Source organism: Sus scrofa, chromosome 8, assembly GCF_000003025.6.
Source record: "Sus scrofa isolate TJ Tabasco breed Duroc chromosome 8, Sscrofa11.1, whole genome shotgun sequence".
NCBI lineage: Eukaryota > Metazoa > Chordata > Mammalia > Artiodactyla > Suidae > Sus > Sus scrofa.
This window is the reverse complement of record NC_010450.4, coordinates 103,075,752-103,095,109: the sequence shown is the minus strand read 5'-3', so window position 1 is coordinate 103,095,109 and position 19,358 is coordinate 103,075,752. Positions and strand designations below refer to the sequence as shown.

The 19,358-nt window shown below is 37.4% G+C and overlaps 1 protein-coding gene across 1 annotated transcript in view; it reads right to left on the bottom strand.

Moving 5' to 3' along the window:
• The window catches only part of NDNF (neuron derived neurotrophic factor), a 47,018-nt gene continuing 27,969 nt past the window's right edge, over positions 310 to 19,358 (bottom strand). Inside the window, exons 2-4 of the mRNA XM_003482448.4 lie at positions 17,051 to 17,239; positions 11,325 to 11,449; positions 310 to 9,687 (exon numbers count right to left, since the gene is read on the bottom strand). Of these exons, the coding sequence (XP_003482496.1) occupies positions 8,294 to 9,687; positions 11,325 to 11,449; positions 17,051 to 17,238 (1,707 nt within the window). The 5' untranslated portion in view covers position 17,239 and the 3' untranslated portion in view covers positions 310 to 8,293. The remainder of the gene's footprint in view (positions 9,688 to 11,324; positions 11,450 to 17,050; positions 17,240 to 19,358) is intronic.

Below are 19,358 nucleotides of genomic sequence, written 5' to 3'. Positions count from 1 at the left end.
CAAAACAAAACCCAAAACAACCACAGTCAACTCTATATACTAAAACACAAAAGCATTATGGAATTCCTATTGTGGCTCAGAGGGTCATGGACCTGACTAGTGTGAGGATGCGATCCCTGGCTCTCCTCAGTGTGTTAAGAATCCGATGTTGCCCTGAGCTGTGGTATGGGTCGAAGCTGTGGCTCCGATCTGGTGTTGCTGTGGCTGTGGCTGTGGCCGGCAGCTGCAGCTCCGATTCAACCCCTGGCCTGGGAACTTCCATATGCTGAAGGTGAGGCCCTTAAAAATCATACAAACAAAAACACAAAAGCATTAAATAAAGGTTTATTGCCATCATATTACAGACATGTTTCATCATATGTAAGCATTACAGCAAATTCTGTATAATAAGATATATAAGCAAATACCAAAAAATGTTGTTGCGATGTAAGACATCATGAAATGGAGAAATTCTACACAGTAAGGAACTTAGTGATACTTCGTGAAGTACTTCTCTTTTGTCTCTAGCTCTTCATATTTACCCATGTCAAAGATAATTTGTCGATAAATGTCCAGGCCAAGCTTTGAATGTTTTAACTTTTCCTCACTTTATCAATTTACTCATTTATTCTATTCTGCAAATTCACTAAAAAGCACGAGAGCTCATGCCATACAAATGGAAATAAAAAGATGCATACATTTGGAGCCAGATGTATCCATTTTTAATTCACTTTGTGACCTTGGGCATATTATACAATGCCTTTGTTCTTTGGATTCTTTGTCTGTTCAATGAAAATATTATAATGTCCTCATCTCAGGGTTGTTATGAGGACTAAATAATTGTATTTCACATGCATGGCACTCAGTATGTGCTTAAAAGTTGTGAGTTTCCCCGCTTTTCCAAAAGGAATCTTAGAGATCATCACCCTTCTCATTTTACAAATGAGAAAGCTCAAGATCACATTTTTTTTTAAAAATACCCATTCTGAGTCCCATTTCTATACTTTTTCCACTGCTGTCCTTTCTCTTATTAGCTTGGTTAACTTCAATAAAGAAGACAAAACTCAGTGGAATCAAAAAGTATTCTTTTCCTCTTTTTAATATAGGTAAGCCAAGAAGAGACTTTTAAAGTAGGAGTGAGTTTTATGAAAGGTAATAAGTAGTCTAAAAACTGTTTTAAATCCTCAGAGATATTAAAAACAGAAGTTCTGTTCTTCCAAGATTTCCACAGCAGAACACAAGTATTCTGTATGCTTTGGCACCAAGAACTCTAGCACAGAGTATTTATCTGCACATTTCAACTCAGGCCTCCGGAATGCTTGCCCATGGAATTGGCAAAGGAACTGAATTTCAGTGTTTAGAGCAGTCAAGTTTGCTCAGCACACAGCTGTATTTGAAGTCCAGATCTCTTCCTTTAGTCAACAAAACTTGCACAAAACACAAGTATTTTAACTGTAAGTGCTGGGATCTTACCCTGCTTTCATATCTTTGTCATCCTTTTCCATACCTGAAGATTACCCATGGATAAGCCAAGAGAACCGTGATTATGTTCCTGATGTTTGAAAAAGGCAAAATTGAGCAAACTGTAATTTAGATCTTGGCCTATTCATTTGAGGAAGAATGTAAAGCTTTATTTGGCAGGAAGGAGATATCCAATACTACCATTAAAAATGGCTTAAAAATCAATTTTTAAAGTTATTTCCTTAAAAACATGTTTTTAAAATGACATTTTACCATAATAAAATTGGTTGCATCTTATTGGGTCATTTAAAGACTATGTATATTTGTTTGTCTCTCTCATTTGTTTCACTTGCTTCTTGACTGATCTCAGGTAAAGTTCTTACTGCATTCAGAAAGAGCAGAAAACCTTAAATGTCTAAGGCTACTTTGAACTGCTATATTACGTGGAAACACAGCCACTGGAAATGGGCCATATTGGTGATTACAACCCCTTGCTCTTAGCAAATTGCTCATATAGCAAACCATAGCTGTTGTTATAACTTTTTTTTTGTTGTCTTTTTGCCTTTTCTAGAGCCGCTCCTGTGGCATATGGAGGTTCCCAGGATAGGGGTCTAATCGGAGCTGTGGCTGCTGGCCTACACCACAGCTCATGGCAATGCCGGATCCTTAACCCACTGAGCCAGGCAAGGGATCGAACCCGCAACCTCATGTTCCTAGTCGGACTCATTAACCACTGAGCCACGATGGGAACTCCTGTTGTTGTAACTCTTAAATGGTTCAGCCACAATCCAGATACTTCAGTCATGCGGATCTGTAGAAGAGCACAAAAATCATTCAGAGGCCTATGGGACATCTTTGTGGCTTCTGAGGTAACACACTGCTTCCCAAAACTGCTCCTTGATTTGGCATTGGGGAAATTTTCCAGCCTGCATGGTAAGAGGAGCAATATGTTAATTTTATTTAATAGGCCTGAGTTCACTTTATAGGAAAGGGTGAGGCTGAACAAACCTCTAATCCTGCTATGTATTAATGTACTTGGTTCCATTTCTTACAGATAATTTTTCTCAGGAGAAAAATCCTATCAGAATTGTAATTAAATTTGGACTGTGGGGGTCTTGTGAAATGTATCTTAAAACAACTTTATACTGTGCTGCCTCAATTACAAAAAGTAGGATTATACCATGGGCTAACTATGAATACACAATGGACATTTGCTCCCTTCCAAATTATAGCAACTTGACTGGATATTAATCTTGGGGATATTTTCACAAGAAGAGAGACTGGAAGCATTTCGAAATTGCTGTCCAAAGCTCACCAGTTTCTGACAATAATACCAGACTCATAAACAAAGCAGTGCAGTTATCACCTCTCTTAGTTGTAAAATGGTTATTTATTGATTTATTTTTACTGTTATTTCTGGATCTCATCACCCATAGCAAGAACCCATCTGCTATGAATTCTCTGTTATACACTTTAGTCTCGACTCACAAAAAACTATTCAAAATTCTGAAGTCTTGGGGCATGTCCACATCCTGAGAGGCTGCTTGATGTATCCCTGCTTCAAAGTTTTTAGACTCTGTGTTTCTAACAAGTTTCCAGAAAAAAATACACTTTTCTGAAAATTCTCCCCTGTAGTACTATAGGATGCTGAGTTACATTCATTCTTATTTTGTTTTTAGTTTTTTTGTTTTAGGCTTACTCATGGCATGCAGAAGTTTCCAGGCCAGGAATCAAACCATGCCACATTAGTGACAATGCCAGATCCTTAACCCATTATGCCACAAGGGAATACCATTCTTATTTGTTTTTTTTAAGGAGTCCTTTCCTGGGACTCAATGTCCCTCCCTAACTATTCTCTGCCTCTTCTAACACTTGATGCCACACTATCATTATTATCTGAGTAATGGCAACAGAGGAACGTAACTATGTCTAAGGGCTTGCACTCTTCAATCTGCGAACCAATTATTTTTCTGTGATGGTGATCAATAGCCTTCTGTTTGCTTTATTCTTTAAAAGCATATCTTAAGCAATCTTTGAAAGACATATAAGGGTGGACATGAAAATCCAGTCTAAGTAACTTCATCTCTAAACTTTGATTACTATGCTTATTTCTCAAAGGTTAAGGAGGAGGAATGCAAAAAATAGAAATGAAGGAAGTCTTACCCAGATACATGATCAACCATTCCTAGCAAACAGTAGAATACAATTTTAATAGAGTGGGTAGTGATCTAGGTCGAATTTTCCAGTGCCAGGTTGTGTGTAGGACAGAATCCAAAACCTTAATAAAATTAAGCTATATTAGATCTCTAATGTCTCTTGATCTCTCTGGCCACTGAGAGAAAGAAATTAGATAAAACTGTCTTCCTCCATGTTCCATTTCCTTGATCTCTCTATCCCATTTCCCACCTGTAAAACAATAGTAAAGACCCAAATCCCAAGACATTGCATATTTTTCTGCCCAAAATTCCCTGGGAAAAACATAATGATGAGTGTGCCCTGATGACTTCAAGGTCCTACGGACAACTATAAACAGAGGACGGCTGATATCTGGCCATGGTCACTTCACTGGGTCCTCGAGGGAGGACCCAAAGGTAAGTTCCCAGCCGACTTTATCTCTACGGCACCATATAAAAGCAGGGAAGGAAGTGGCTGGAGATGTTCCAAATGATCTTGCTCTTCAGGCTAGATGCTAGTTTTTGTTTTGGAATAAGCCAGTGCAGACAGACAAAGATGCATACTCTAGGTGGGTCTCTATATGCTTTCTGGAGTAAAGAAGTGCTTAAAATCAAGTCTTGGAGTGACCATTAAACTGGGAGAACAGGAAGCTGGTCTTAGTTGGATCTCAATTTTCTCATCTGTAAAGTGAGACAATAGAACTAGATGATCTCTAAGAGGTGTTAGTAAAGTGTTGGAAGAAATCCCAATTGGTTTCAGGTCCAACAGATAAATTCCTTGAAATCGTATGCAAAACTAAGTATGTGAGTAAGTGAGTGTGTGCGTATGTGCGTGCTTTCATTGAAGATGTCTGGACCTCCCAAACTGTTAAAAACCATTAAACTGATTTCAAATTCTAAAGTTCATTTAAGTGATATTTTAGTTTGAAGTCATTTCATTTCACTTTTCAGGATACAAAAACTAACTTTTCCACATGTATTATGAGTAACTAAGATAAGCAATGAGTTATGTCCTTTCCAGAGCTAATTCTCTGATGCATGTTTAAGACAATTAATCTAGACATTGATCATAAAGTAATTTAACCAAGAAAAGCATCTGCTATTATTTTTTGTAAATTCTGAATACTTTTAGAATAGAACAATTGACTAATGATCTCATGGCCTTATATGTGCATGCAAACCTAGATAAGAATAATTTGTCTCTAAAAATAACCATCCTTTTTTTTTTTTTAACAAGTTTGAAGTCGTCAGTTACGGGTTATACACACATTCTTAAGGAAATTTGAAATGATCTTTAAGAATGAGTAGCTTTGAGGAGTTCCCCCTGTGGCACAGTGGGTTAAGGACTCAGTGTTACCACAGAGCCACAGCTGTGGCACAGGTCATAGCTGAAGCACAGACTTGATTCCTGGCCCAGGAGTTTCCATAAGCCACAGGTGGAACCTGAAAAAAAAGAAAAAAAAAACAATGAGTTGCTTTGAAATCATAAATAAGACAAAAAGTTTATTTCCCTTTGGAAAATAATCCACAAGTAACACTCCCCCCACCAAGAACTGGTGATTTATATTCTAGTAAGGATTTTGGCGTCTAAGCAATTTCACTACTTATCTGACTATGAGAACTTTCTTTTTATTTCTCTAGTCTTCAATTTCCTTTTGCACCTGAAAAATAAAGATAATGAATTTGAATGAAATGTCCTCAAAAATTCCTCCTTCCTCAGCGATACTATGGCTATCCTTGAGATTCTAAATGCCCTGTACTCAATATAGCTATCCTTGAGCTTAATAAAGAAAAGGTTCTGCTTTCATATTAGCTACTTTCTAGTCCTTTGGTTAATTAAGAAAAAAATTTTCTTTCTTGTCCTCAGTTCACCTGAATGCTCCTAAAGTCTAAACACATAAGACAGCTTTATTTTTAATAGGTTTCTCTGTTCTTTTATGAGTGACAGATGTTTCAGAATATGTATTTAATCTTCCTATAATTTTTAAAAGGCAAATTTCACTGGGGCCATTAAAGAATTCTCTGAAAAATCCAGACTTTATAGAAACCACCATCTCAGCTGGCTGAAAAGTAAAAGCTTTGTTAAATTGACTTGGCCTGGTTCCCAGGGTTTCCCAGGTATTAAGCAATATCTGAAAGTTAAGTCCATCACCTTCAGAAGCTGCAATGACTCTTTGATTCTATTGTAATCTCATATAGCAACTTCGTCTGTAATAATACATTTGCTAATAATATGAGAAAGTTGATTATCTTTCCAAAGGCACCACAGTTATAACTTAGGATAGAATATCTCTGGGATATTGTCAATTTTGAAGTTCTCCTTCCAAGTTGGTTGGTTGCAAGGCCATTGGGGACATGTATTTCAGGTGTCACACTGTTTCATATATGATAATTTTTGTTTTCATATCTAAACACTGATGAATTAGATGGTACATTTTTTTTTCTTTTTTTTCTTTTTAGGGCTGCACCTGCAGCATATGGAAGTTCCCAGGCTAGGGGTTGAATTGGAGTTGCAGCTGCTGGCCTACGCCAGAGACATAGGAATGCCAGATCCAAGCCACATCTTCGACCTATGCCACAGCTTTTGGAAAATATCCCCCTTAAAATGTGCCATATGGAGTTCCCATTGTGTCTCAGAGGATTAATAACTTGACATAGCGTCTCTGTGAGGATGTGGGTTCGATCCCTGGCCTCACTCAGTGGGTTAAGGATCAGGTGTTGCCACAAGCTGTGGCACAACTGAGACACAATGGGAACTCCATATGGCACATATGGCAGTTTTAAGGGGGATATTTTCTTCTAAGGTGAGCAGAGAACTTTTCATAAGGACCAATACTTATACTCCCTAAGCCATAGCGATCTATACTCCACAGGAATGTTACTCATGCATGCCTACTGTATGAAAGGGAATGCCAGCACGTAGGGGAGATGTAGTGATTAAGGAATTATACCTGACCTCACCTGTAGTTACAGAAGCATTTGGAATTATAGAATTCTGCGAAAGACATCTTATGATAGAAGGTATCCTAAAATATCATCTTATCCAAATCTATCATCACTTAGTCTTATAATGGGAAAGAGGGACAATGGGAGGTAACAGATTTTCTTAAAACCATATAGCTTAGTTGATTGTAAATCTCAGACTCTTTTGAATCCTGATCCAATGTTCTCATGACACATCATATACAGAAATGTGGAGTAACTGTATAAAACTGTCGTTTGTGCAGTTTTTTTTTTTTAATTTTTATTTTTTTATTTATTTTTAGGGCCACACATGCAGCATATGGAGGTTCCCACGCTAGGGGTCAAATCGGAGCTACAGCCGCCATCCTATGCCACAGCCACAGCAACGCAGGATCAGAGATGTGTCTGCAACCTACACCACAGCTTATAGCAACACCAGATCCTTAACCCACTGAGCGAGGCCAGGGATCAAACCTGCAACCTCATGGTTCTTAGTCATATTCATTTCCGCTGCGCCACGATGGGAGAGTTTTTGATAAATGGTTTCTATTATTCTTTGCCTAAATTGTATTTTACACCTAAACTGCTTTTTAATCCTTCATGAAAAATCAAAGTTAAAAGTATCAGACTGTTAGTGTTAACACAACAGCAGCTTCCACAGTTTTCTCATAACTAATGATAGCACTAATGTGGTGGCTAGGATGCTTTCACTTAAAATCAAAATGATTATTTCACTAATAAACAATTGGAAAATACTTGGAATATCCCAATTTTGTAGTTAAAATAGAGGCTTATTTTTAAAATAGAGGTAATATATTTTGGGTTAAGGACGATTTGTTGAATACTTATTGAGCTAGAGTGTCTGACTTGTCCTATTCTTTTAAGTCCACTGGTGTTGTTTCAAGCCTCACAAAAGCTAGCTCCTACCCAGTGTCAAAATACAAATAAATTGTAATAATTGTACCTTTAGAGAAATGCGGTATGCCTTTTAACTACTAAAAAAGGGTCAATTTTGGTGCCAAATTACATAAAGGTTGCAGTTTTGGGGACAGAAGAGAAATGGAATACACCAAGGTAGCTGCTTGGGAAAATGAACAGTATATAATCTAGTATCTTTAATTTTATATACATGAATATAATGTATGTCAACTTTGTACATGAGATACATATTTAAACATTTTACTCAACAGATAAGAATTTACAATAGCAATATAAATGACTAAAGGGCTTTCCACTTAATATACTTAGGTTAGATCTGTACTTTAACAGGAAAGGAATTTAATAGTTTACAATTATAGAAACACTGACATTTAAAACAAGACTTTATAAAATAATTTATATATATATCCTAGCATCTATTGAAAGGAATGATTTGCATTTGTGGTTGTGTGCAATGAATGGCATATTTTAAACTTTTAGGTAATAAAATAATTTAGAAGCAGTTCATGCAGTGGTCAAAGCAAGGGATGGCCATTCCTTCAAGATATCCTTTATCTTTGATATCAGATGCACACTAGGTACCATCGGGGCTCACTGGACCAAGTCTCCTTCAACAATTACTTATATGAACACCAATATACATGAGTGGATATCCTTCCTTCCATAGTACAAATACAGGTCACAACTTCTCTCGGCTGTGGGAGTAGTCAGCTTATACTTAAAGTGATTGCATGTCTCTCTAGGAGTTCTACGAACTGTATCTCTATCTGAGGTAACTAACAGAACTTCCTGGTTTTCACAACTTTACTCTGATACTTCACAGAGTGCCCCCCATGTCCGATGACATAAACATCCAGCAGGTAAGATTTTCCAGGCTGAAGACCTTTAATTGTTTCTGTGGTCACTGCTTTTTGTAGGTTTTGACTATGGAAATATTTACAGAGGACCTTCTCTGATTTCTTCCTTGTATCTGGTCCAAGGCATTGGTTTTGTTCTCTTTTCTTCTGGTCTTCATTGTAGTTATCATCCACTTCCTTTTTGTAGATGCAAAACTTGTTCCTTTCCTGGGTACCTAGCCAAGCCACGGTGGCTGAAGAACAGGTACGGAGCTTGTCGAAAGCTTTGATTCGTGTGTCTTCAGGAAGAGAGGGAAATGACTGCTTACTCGGCCTGGTGGTGGCTAGTATTTTCAACAGAGAGGCTCCTTTCTTGTTTCCTTTCAGTCGAATGAGATATTTGGCCTTAGGTTTTCCTCTCAGCTGAAACTGCCGTATGCCTTCTACATTCTGAGACAGGAGAAGTTTCCCATCTCTTCTCACTTGGATCTGCACAGCATCCAAACAAGAGTGAATAAAGAAGGTGACTTTTTGGTGAGAGGAGACTGGAGCAAATCGTAGAAACTTTGCTCCCTTCCTTTTAACAAACACATCTGTAACCTTCCCATCTTTCAGCTCAACTGTCTTCTGTTTTGCTTCTTCCTTGGTCCGGGCAAAGGTGCCCACGTAGGCAGTGCTCGTGTTGCTGTTGCTGTTGGCCACAAAGACGTCAAAGTAGTACTGCGTGTCAGGTTTCAGGTCCGAGACAGTGAAGATGTTTTTATTTCCTATGCAGATTTTCTGAATGTCAACCTTGGGCCTCGAGTAGGCATGCCGCCCCAGTTTTGGGGAAGGCTTTGTCAGGAAGCTGCGTTCTTTACCTGAGTTATCTGAAGGAAATCCAAAGTGGGCAAAGTCGAAAGGGCTGAAGTCCACACCGGGTTTTGGTGCCATCATGAAAGCATCATCTGCACTCAGCTTCGCTTCCACTGCACAGAGACTTTTGAAATTGTGCTCTTTGTTGATGACCACACAGTACTGAATGGGTTGTTTCAGCAAAGAGGCTGTGGGGCTTGGTTTCCAGGCCAAAGTGACTGTGGTGCGTCCCAGCGAGGTGACGTCAACTCTTGGGTCGTAAGGTAATTCAGGGTAGGGCTGGTCAGACTCTGGAGTTGTGGTGGCATATACTTTGAAATGTGTATCTTTCTCTGTTGAAAGAAGCTCCAACTGATATAAACCAGATGGAGAACTAGAAGATATGAAATATTCCACATCATTGCCTTTGTAGGAGAATAACTCTGTGCCTTCCTCATTAATGATCTGCTGCTTCTGCTGATCCAGAGGTTCTAGATCACCTAAAAGACATAAGAGAAGCCGTCTATGCGTAAGGGCATATGCTGTGGCTTGCCAACCTTAAATTGTGATTTTTAAGACAATTTTTATTTGGTTTTTCTCCATTATAAAAAGAATAAATGTTCCCAGTAGAAAACTGGGAGATATAAAGAAAAGACAAAAATATCATCTAATAATGTCTGATCCAGAGATTGTCCTTTATTAATATTTTGGCTTATTTCTATCATCCTTTTACATATTTTTATGCAATTGATATTATTCTCTCTTATTTTTCACTGTAACTTTATTGTCATGCATATAAATACCTAGAGAAACCTCCATTTTTCTCACTTAATATTATATCATAAAAATAATATTGCTGGTTAATTTTTGACTATTATAATAATGTTCTATGTATGTAAGGCTTTTATTATTCTAAATTATTTCTTCAGGATACATTCCAATTAGTGGGATTTTTAGGCCAAAGACTGCAAACATCTCAGAGACTAATCCCTACTATCAATCTACTTACTAAAAGGATTCTATCAGTTTGCATTTGAATAGCTAGCATTTTCACTAACTTCACTTTTGTTAGTAGGACTGAGCAGTCTCATTAAAAGATAGAATGCAAAGCACAGTAAGAGGACCTAATTTTCAATGTGTAGAATACATGCCCAGGAAGAAAGTAAGGACAGTATTTAAACTAAAATAATGTTTTCCATTTTTGTTACTGTTGACATCAGCTATCACACAGATTTCAGTGTGTGGATAAGTTGGAGGACCTGGAGAAGGACTGCATAGCCAGACTGGGGTTGTATCTTTTCCAGATGATCACTGCAGATCGAGAGTGAAATATATAAAATTTCATATTCCTAAACCATGCGATCAACACAATCAAATCACTATTCATTTTCTCAATCCCAATCTCATCACTCTCCATATGGGTTTTCAGTATCTTCCTAATTACTGCATGCATTCCCTCATCACTGTAAGTATCCAGCTTGCTAGCATCCTGTCCTGACACCAGTCTCAAGCCTTCACCCCTATAAGGGAGTAGCATCAATCCAGGGTCTTAGACAGACTATACTCCTTGTATCTTGCTATTTGCTTTCCACTATCTGCATCTTCTTTAAATGCCTAACCAAATCCTCCTCCTGACTTTCTTCTCATCCTGAACTTTCAGTGTTGCTAAATGCCTTTTTGTTCTTTGTTTCTATCCTTCATTCTCCAGAGATTGGAGACACTTATCCTTGGCCACATATTAGATTCACCTGGGGGAGGGGGGCGGGCACTTTCACCAGTCCCAGTATCCAGAGCTTACCCCAGGGGAGCTAAATCATGACCTCTGAGGTAGGATCCAGACATCAGTAGCATATAAAGCCCCCAAGTGATTCCAATGTTCAGGCAGGACTGCAAACCACAGCCAGAGAAACTGATTCACACCTCTTGCCTTTCCTCAAGCCTTCAGTCGTCCACACCTGCCTCTCTGAACCTTTTATTTCACCAAATCACCGTCATCTGATGCCAACTCCCATCTCCCTCATTTCTATCCCCGAGTCTCCAGCTTCACCTACGCATCCCTGCTGTTTTTTCTTACTAAGAGAAGGCTGCATGTCTCAGAAGACTTTCCGCCATCCATCCAGAGGTTAGGGCCGCTCACCTGAGCCTTCCCCACTTGCCTCCTCTGGCAGCTCCTGGAGGCTCAGCTTCCACTCTAAGGGTGCATCACAAGGAGTCACTGTGACTGATAATGGAGTGTTGTCTTCTTCAACCACAAAGAAATACCTGTGGGAAAGTGGACCAGTTCAGACTGAAGTAATTCATTCTAATGCTTATAACCAAGATTACTGGAAAAATCACTTAACTTATATTCAATTAACAGAAAATAAAACTGGCTACCTGACACAAGTGATACTTTCAGCATTAACTGTGGAAGCCCAAGAACCCAAGATTCTGCAATCAGATCTCCTATCAACATAATGAGAAATAATGAAGTGATTTTGAACCAAAATGTGTTGTTTGGGTATTGCTTGAGTTAAGAATCAAAATTTAACAGTTGGGGGTAAAAAAAAAATTAACACAAGCCTGCTGGTGCAAAGTAAGTCACACCAAGAAGAATTTCCAGGTATGTTGTCCTATAGGCACTGATTTTCCATAAATTTGGAGATAATTTCTAAGTTAACCTGAGGGCACTCTAAGGTAGTCATTGACTCTTCCAAAAGATCATTTTCAGAGTAATGTTGTTCTAAAATGCATACTGATTTCTGGAAAAATAACACTATTCATATTTCCTTTATAGGTGATTACAAAGTATTGAGTATAGTTCCCTGTGCTAAACAGTAGGTCTTTGTTGGTACATTTATGACTTTTATTCACAGCTCTACTGTTCCATATCTTTGTGGAGAGAGGTATCTAATTACTATTTGAGGAATATTTATAAAAGTTAAAGATCACTGTGTCAGTGGAAAGACACATTTCCCTATCCTTATGATTTTCTGTTGAATTAAATAACCTAATGATTTTAAAACAAAATTTTAAAAGATAAAAACGTTCTCCTCCAAGCTTACCCCTCAGATTTTTTTAAAATGATGCCTCAAAAGAACTTTTAAGAAGAATAAAAATACTGCTTATATTGCTTATTTATAACAATACTACATATTCTTACTCTGAATAATTTAGATGATTTCATTTATCGTTCAAAGTCCATAATTTTTCAAGGGAAGAAACAGCGGTTTCCATTGCAGCAAACCCAGAGCTGCTCACTGGTTTCAGGGAAAAGAATAAGCAAGTTTTATCTTCTAGAGATTGCACCTCCTGGTATCTCCTGCCTCTCTACTCTCGCCATATCCACTTCAACACCCTCTCTAAACTGACCACTGTGACCTTTTTCTTTCTCTTCACTCCACATACACTGAATTAGCAGACATTTTAGGCTTCATCTTTTTTTTTTTTTTTTTGGTCTTTTTAGGGCCTCACTCTGAGCATGTGGAAGTTTCCAGGCTAGGGGATGAATCAGAGCTGTAGCTGCCAGCCTACACCATAGCCAGAGCAATGCGAGATCTTTAACCCACTGAGCAAGGCCAGGGATTGAACTTGCATCCTCGTGAATCCTAGTCAGGTTCGTTACTAATGAGCCACAATGGGAACTCCCTAGGCTTTATCTTTAAAATATACCCAGAACCCATCATTTTGTTCCACTTTCCCTGGTACCACCAGATCCAAGCCACCATTTTGTCGTGCCTGAGCATGGCAATAGCCTTCTGACTGGTCTTGTTTCCATGTTGACTTCTTAGCTTATTTACCTCCTTCTAGGAGGAGATAATCCTTGCATCTCTAAGTCCAAACCCTCCAAAATCTTATTTCATTCAAATAAAAGCTACAGAACTTACAATGATTTGGGCCCACAACCAAATCTCTAAACTTGCCTCCTCTAGTCTTTTCCTCCTTTCATCAGTTTCTTGCTGTCTTTGGAATGTTTGTGGCATACTCATTCCTCAGGGCTTCTGCACTTGCTGTTCCTCCACCTGAGATGCTGTTCCTCCAGCTTTTGACCTTACTTGCTCAGTCACTGCATCAGCTCTCTACTCAAGCACCATCTTGCCATAGAGCTACTTTGACCCTTTAAGATATCATCTTCCTACCCATGAAGCTCTTCTCTTCATTTTTCTTCAAAGCACTTATCATTACTTGATGTATTACTATATGTATGTATCATGATATGTATTATTGCCTGATGTTATCTTTCATCTCCCTCAACTAGAATGAGATCTACAAGAGAGCAGGGCATTTGGTTCACTGATGAAGACTTAGATACTAAATTCTTAATAAATACCTGTGGAATTAACTAATGAATGGGTGTGTAGCTTTTCTTAATTGTTCAGAATCTAAAACTTCTCAGCTGGCGTCACTAGCATGTTATCATCCATTTTACCTTCTGTGCTCAAACCACATTTCACTTCCAGATTCCAATATTAAAGCCATTGGAATACTGCTTTATCCTTACTATTATTTATAAATAAATAAATAAATTTAAAACTTGAAATACAGTTGATGTTCATGCCCTTTCTATTATATAATGTCATTTCTTCAAGACTGCCTTTTCTTACTCTTTTGGATCAGGTTCTCTCATATATTCTCAGTGTCCTATATTTTTCACTTTGGGCACCTATTGCAATTTGTGACTATTTATATTACTATTTGATTAATATCATTTTCCCCACAAAGGCCCACTGAGGGTTCGTTTTCCATGTCATTTTATTTCCAGAATTTAGCACAGATTTCTGTATGTAGAAGGTACCTGATAAATCTTTTTTTTTTTTCTCATCTTTTATCTTTTGTCTTTTTTTTAGGGCCGCACCCACGCCATATGGAGGTTCCCAGGCTAGGGGTCTAATCAGAGCTACAGCTGCTGGCCTATGCCAGAGCCAAAGCAACACCAGATCTGAGCCACGTCTGCAACCTACACCACAGCTCACTGCAATGCAGGATCCTTAACACACTGAGCAAGGCCAGGGGTCGAACCCGAAACCTCATGGTTCTTAGTCGGATTTGTTTCCACTGTTTCACAACGGAGACTCCGCTAAATCTTTTTTTAATGAATGAATTACTAAATGAATAAATAGAACCCAAGAGTCGTAACACCAACCTTATTCTAGCCTGAGGATACCTACATCTAGAGTCTGTTTCCGCCTGAAGATACAGAATCTGAATGGAAATACATGTGCTTTTTCTCCCCTTACTATTCAAAGAATTAGGAGGTGGAGGTAGACATAGGGCTGTGCAAAGATAAATAAAGTGAAGACTTTATAAAAGTAAAAAAAAAAACTTGTTCAGAATATAGCAAAGTTACACAATCATCCAGACAAAATAACTAGATGGTTGGACTGTTTACTGGATGGAAACTTTATGTACCTTAAGTATCCCTAAAGATAGGTGTCACATGGTTTAATTTTAATTTGGTCAGCTTTTGGAGAGTAGAATTTTGTTCCTTTGGCCAGTTGCATAGGTGATATTAACCACATAAACACAACTGAACCTAGCTGCATTACAAAGAATTAGGTAAGACAAAATAATTTATAAAGCATCATGGGATTTAAAAAGTACTCAAAACTTGTGGTTTTGATTTTTACATGGGTAGCAGAGCTGACACTGAAGCAGAAATCAGTGTGCAAGTTCATCCATTATCTTTCGTTCTTATTTCAAATAAGAAAGTAGTTTCTTTCCCAAAGTAAGCAACTATGTCTTAGTAACTTAAATATAGGCCATAAGCAAGCAATAACAAAGAAAACAATGCTTACATTCCACAAGGTAATCATTATACATATAAAACATCAGGGAGTCCCTCTAAGTCAACATTTTCATATGGAAGCACTTATGATTAGGCATAAAGGATAATCTGAATAAACTTTAACAATTCAACAAACGTTTACTGTCTACCATGCACAGCGTACTCATGGAAGGGAGCTGCAATCAGAGATGACAGGGCATGATCTCCGAGCTCCAGGTATGTACTGGCCAGTGACGGAGACAGAAATATGATAAACATGCCCCACATTATGATGATACAGAACTGAGGGATAAACACTCCATGAACCATTTAGACTTTGGAATTTATGTATAAACATAGAATAATTAATGAATTTGTTGTCTTTTGCAATCCTCTGCCACCAAACTTTATCTGGAATTGCAACTTTAGTTATAATATCGACAATGTCTATGTCCGTCTCCCGCTACATATTTCCCCCTAGAAATGATTGTGGTCACAACTCTTTACCTAGTATAAGTTAACATTGCATCCAAATGTAGATATCAAAGTCCCCAATCATTATTTGTGGGTGAAAAAGAGACCAAAAGAATGAACAAAGGAAAGAAATAAAGATGGAGGGAGGAAAGTAGTATGTGTTGTTTTGAAATATCTTGTAATAAAAACATGGGCTTCAAAGAAAAATATGTTAATTTTAAGACAACTCTTAGAACTAAGACTTACTTAATTTTTAAGAGATTGAAAATTAAGGATAACCTTTTTATTTAAGTAAGTGATATGACTGCATAATGAGGAATCCTATATTTTAAAGAACACTGCAAAGCAGTACACAAAGCACATTTAGGAAATCAAAGTAATTTTTAACAAAAAAATTTTGTTCACTCAAAAATTTCAAGAGACAAAAGAATATGAAAAGCAAAATGTGTTCAGCATGAATTCAGCTGATATTTAAGGCTAATTTGAATCATTAGGACTGCCTCCTCTGCCCTTCCCTGTTTTTACAGACTGAGCCACTGTAAATACCAGAACATCGAGTTTCCTTCAGTGTAATCATCCTTGCATTTTGTGTCTTCACTCTTATGGCTGTCATCAGCAGAGTCATAATTCTTTTATGTATCACTGACAAATCAGTTTCCTAATCCATTACATTCATTCTATCAAATAATTTCATTCGGGTGGTGCTGAAATGACCTAAACAATAGGTCACACCAGTCAAAATATGAAAGCCGATTATTGACTGTCATTCAGACTGACCAGAGGGTAATATTGACAGTGTCATTCAGTGGAAGGGGAGCACTACCTGATATTATTGTCAATCAAAACTGAAGTGACAAGAGAAAGATTACCTGATGATTTGACACATCTCAAACTTTGGAAAATAGATTACTGATGATGTGACACAGTTTTATCCTTTGGAACGCCAAGGCACCCCAGGTTAAAAGGAGAAATAGTTCAAATTATCACAACAATGTAAATCAATGATACTTCATTAAAACTTTACAAAATGAAAAAAAGAAAATATGAAATATGATAGAGAGGAGTTTGGGCATTGCAAAATAAGTAATTTTAGATATAAAGAGTTTACATGATATATATTATTTAGTTAGTTATATGATATATATGTAATTTTTTAAAAGTCAAAATATTTAGAAGCATTATGTGAGCGCCATTTGCTGATTTGGAGTGAAGGTAAATGAGCAGCCAGTTTTAATCCTTGTTTGGTAAGATGCTTTCAGAACCCAATCATATTGATTAAAGAAATATTATCCTTACGAATCAATGCAAACCCTTGAAGAATCACATGTATTCAATTAATTCCATTAACCCTCTAGAGTCATTCTCAGAAATTTCCTACTGTCCTGAAAAAAACAATCATTCTAAAACATAAGACATGCAAGGATTGCTCTGTCCACCCCAAAGGAGATCACAGTTAGCAAGAATCAAAGAGCCTGTACATAACGACTAGTAGTTGCACTGCCATTGCTTTTCTTACAGAGAGAAAAATAGGCAATGCTATACAGAATTTGATTGCAAATTATCTAAAGTAAATCTAAAAGGCTCCTTTCTTTTTTAAAGACACCTTTATGAGCTTATTGATAGAGGAACTACTGCAGGGAGAATACCTTTTAGGTGTGTCTCTAAAGAGATAACTGTTAATTTCAGCTCCATCTGGAATTACTGATGAATCATGAAAAAATGCCTTGTCCCGAATTTGCATCTGGAAGAGTTCCTCATCTCGAGTGGGTAACTTCTGGGTCTTTGAGCTGAGTGGTAATAGCAGCCACAGCATACACCAGTGGAGAGGCACCATCCTGGGGCAACAGAAAGAAATGCTTACATTAATTCTATAGGCAAAACACATGGGCAAGTTGCAAACTTTCTAAAGGGTTACCACTACTTTGGTTTTGACAGGAAAAGCTGTACTCTGTATTTTGGATATAGGTACATGATCCTGAAGGCAACTTTCCTGTTTTTTTTTTTTTTTTTTCCCTAAAGTATTTCATTGAGTTAATAATGAATTCACCAGAATTTCAGACATTAAAAAGATTTTTGAAATGAAAGGACTCTTGGTGCATTAATTCCCTGAGTATTCAGAGAGAAAAATCCTCCTTTCATTATAGCAGAAGCCAATATGGTTATCGTAGCCAAAATTGTTATCTCTACACAAATGTCTCAAATCATGAACCGTAACATAAGTCACAGAGACCCACTTAGAGACAGAAAATTGCCACTGGACAGTTATTCTTCCTTAGAATTCGACTAAAGGGAGTTCCCATTGTGGATCAGCAGTAACGAATCCAACTAGTATCCATGAGGATGGGGTTTGATTCCTGGCCTGGCTCAGTGGGTTAAGGATCCAGCTTTGCTGTGAGCTGTGTTGTAGGTCACAGACATGGCTTGGATCTGGCGTTGCTGTGGCTGTGGCACAGGTTGGCAGCTGTAGCTCTGATTTGACCCCTAACCTGGGAACCTCCATATGCTGTGGGTGTGGCCCTAAAGAGAAAAAAAAATTGACTAAGGGTCATATGGATATAGAATTATTCTTATTATGCAAATCAGATTTTCATAAATCAGAGATTTTAAGAGATTATGAAGTTTAACTTTCTCATAGGATAAGCAATTTGTCCAATATCACAAGGCGATTTACTTGTTATTGTCTCACATGACAGATTTATCAGATAACACACCATTTATATATAAACTTTTACCATATTAAAAAGCAGGCTTGGGTTCACACTTCAAATCAAGAAAGACCATTGGGAAGTTCTATAGTTAGGTCATTTTGTCTTAATCTCCAGCAGAGTTATGTATTTACCACTCCAGGAGAGTGTTTTCATTGAGTTACATTTTGGCATTTGTCACTGACTTTCATCAAAAATCCTTAAAGTATTATGGATCATTCTTTAGGGCACATTGCTGTAGGGAGGTTTTTCAAGGACACCATCTTCTACATGCTTCCCTCTCCCAACAGGAAGCTTCAGGTGAGTTCTTTTCTCATCAAGTGCTAGTGAAAGGCTTTGCTTCCTTTGAGGATTTGGTGCCTGTTTTCCTCACAGAAAAAAACTCTAAGGAGTTGTTTTCCCTTATCCCTTTGACAACATATATCAGTGAGTTCTAGCATTAGGGAAATAGAGTGTCTTTACAGTGAAGTACTTTAAATAGTGAGAAAGTCAAATGCAAATATTTGTGATAATTTGGAGTGATTGCCAGTTTTATTTCTAAATAGTTATTGCCACAGCTATGAGGTCACCTCTACTTAAACTATCACTTGATTTTATCTTTGAGTGCTATCAAAAATAGATCTATACAACTGAAAATATTTTTGAAGGGAATAAATTTCTCTTTTTTATGAGAGTCTAAGAAGTAGTTTTTCTCAGTGAGCTAGCTCAGAAGACCATTTAACTTACTTTTTCAAAAGTTGTTTTCTGCCATGTGTGCTGCAGTTTTCCATATAAAATATCTTCAGTAATTAAGAGTTATTATGTGCAAAACACAGTGCTAAATTCCCTAACTGCATTATTGCATTTACTCTTCACAAAAACCTTGTGAAGCTAAGTACTATTCTTATATAAGAATAAGCCTCCTAAACATAAGCAGAGGGTGAATCGACTGCAGAGCCCAAACATTTATCCTTTATTATATCTCTTAAGAAGGCAACAATAATTTCTTACGAAAGGCTCTTATTTTTCATTCTTATTTTTCAATTGTGTTGCAACTGAAGGTAAATTTGACAAACAGCTAAGAAACTTGAACTTTTAGTTTCAGCTCCTAACTAGAAGTGTAATTCTAGGCAATTCACTGAACATTCTGGACCTCAACTTTATAAAATTTTTGCTTGGATGATCTCTAAACTCTGAAAAGGAATGATGATTCTGAGACTAAATACTAAAATCTTGTTCCCAAGTAGCTTGTAGTTTAGGAATAAGACCA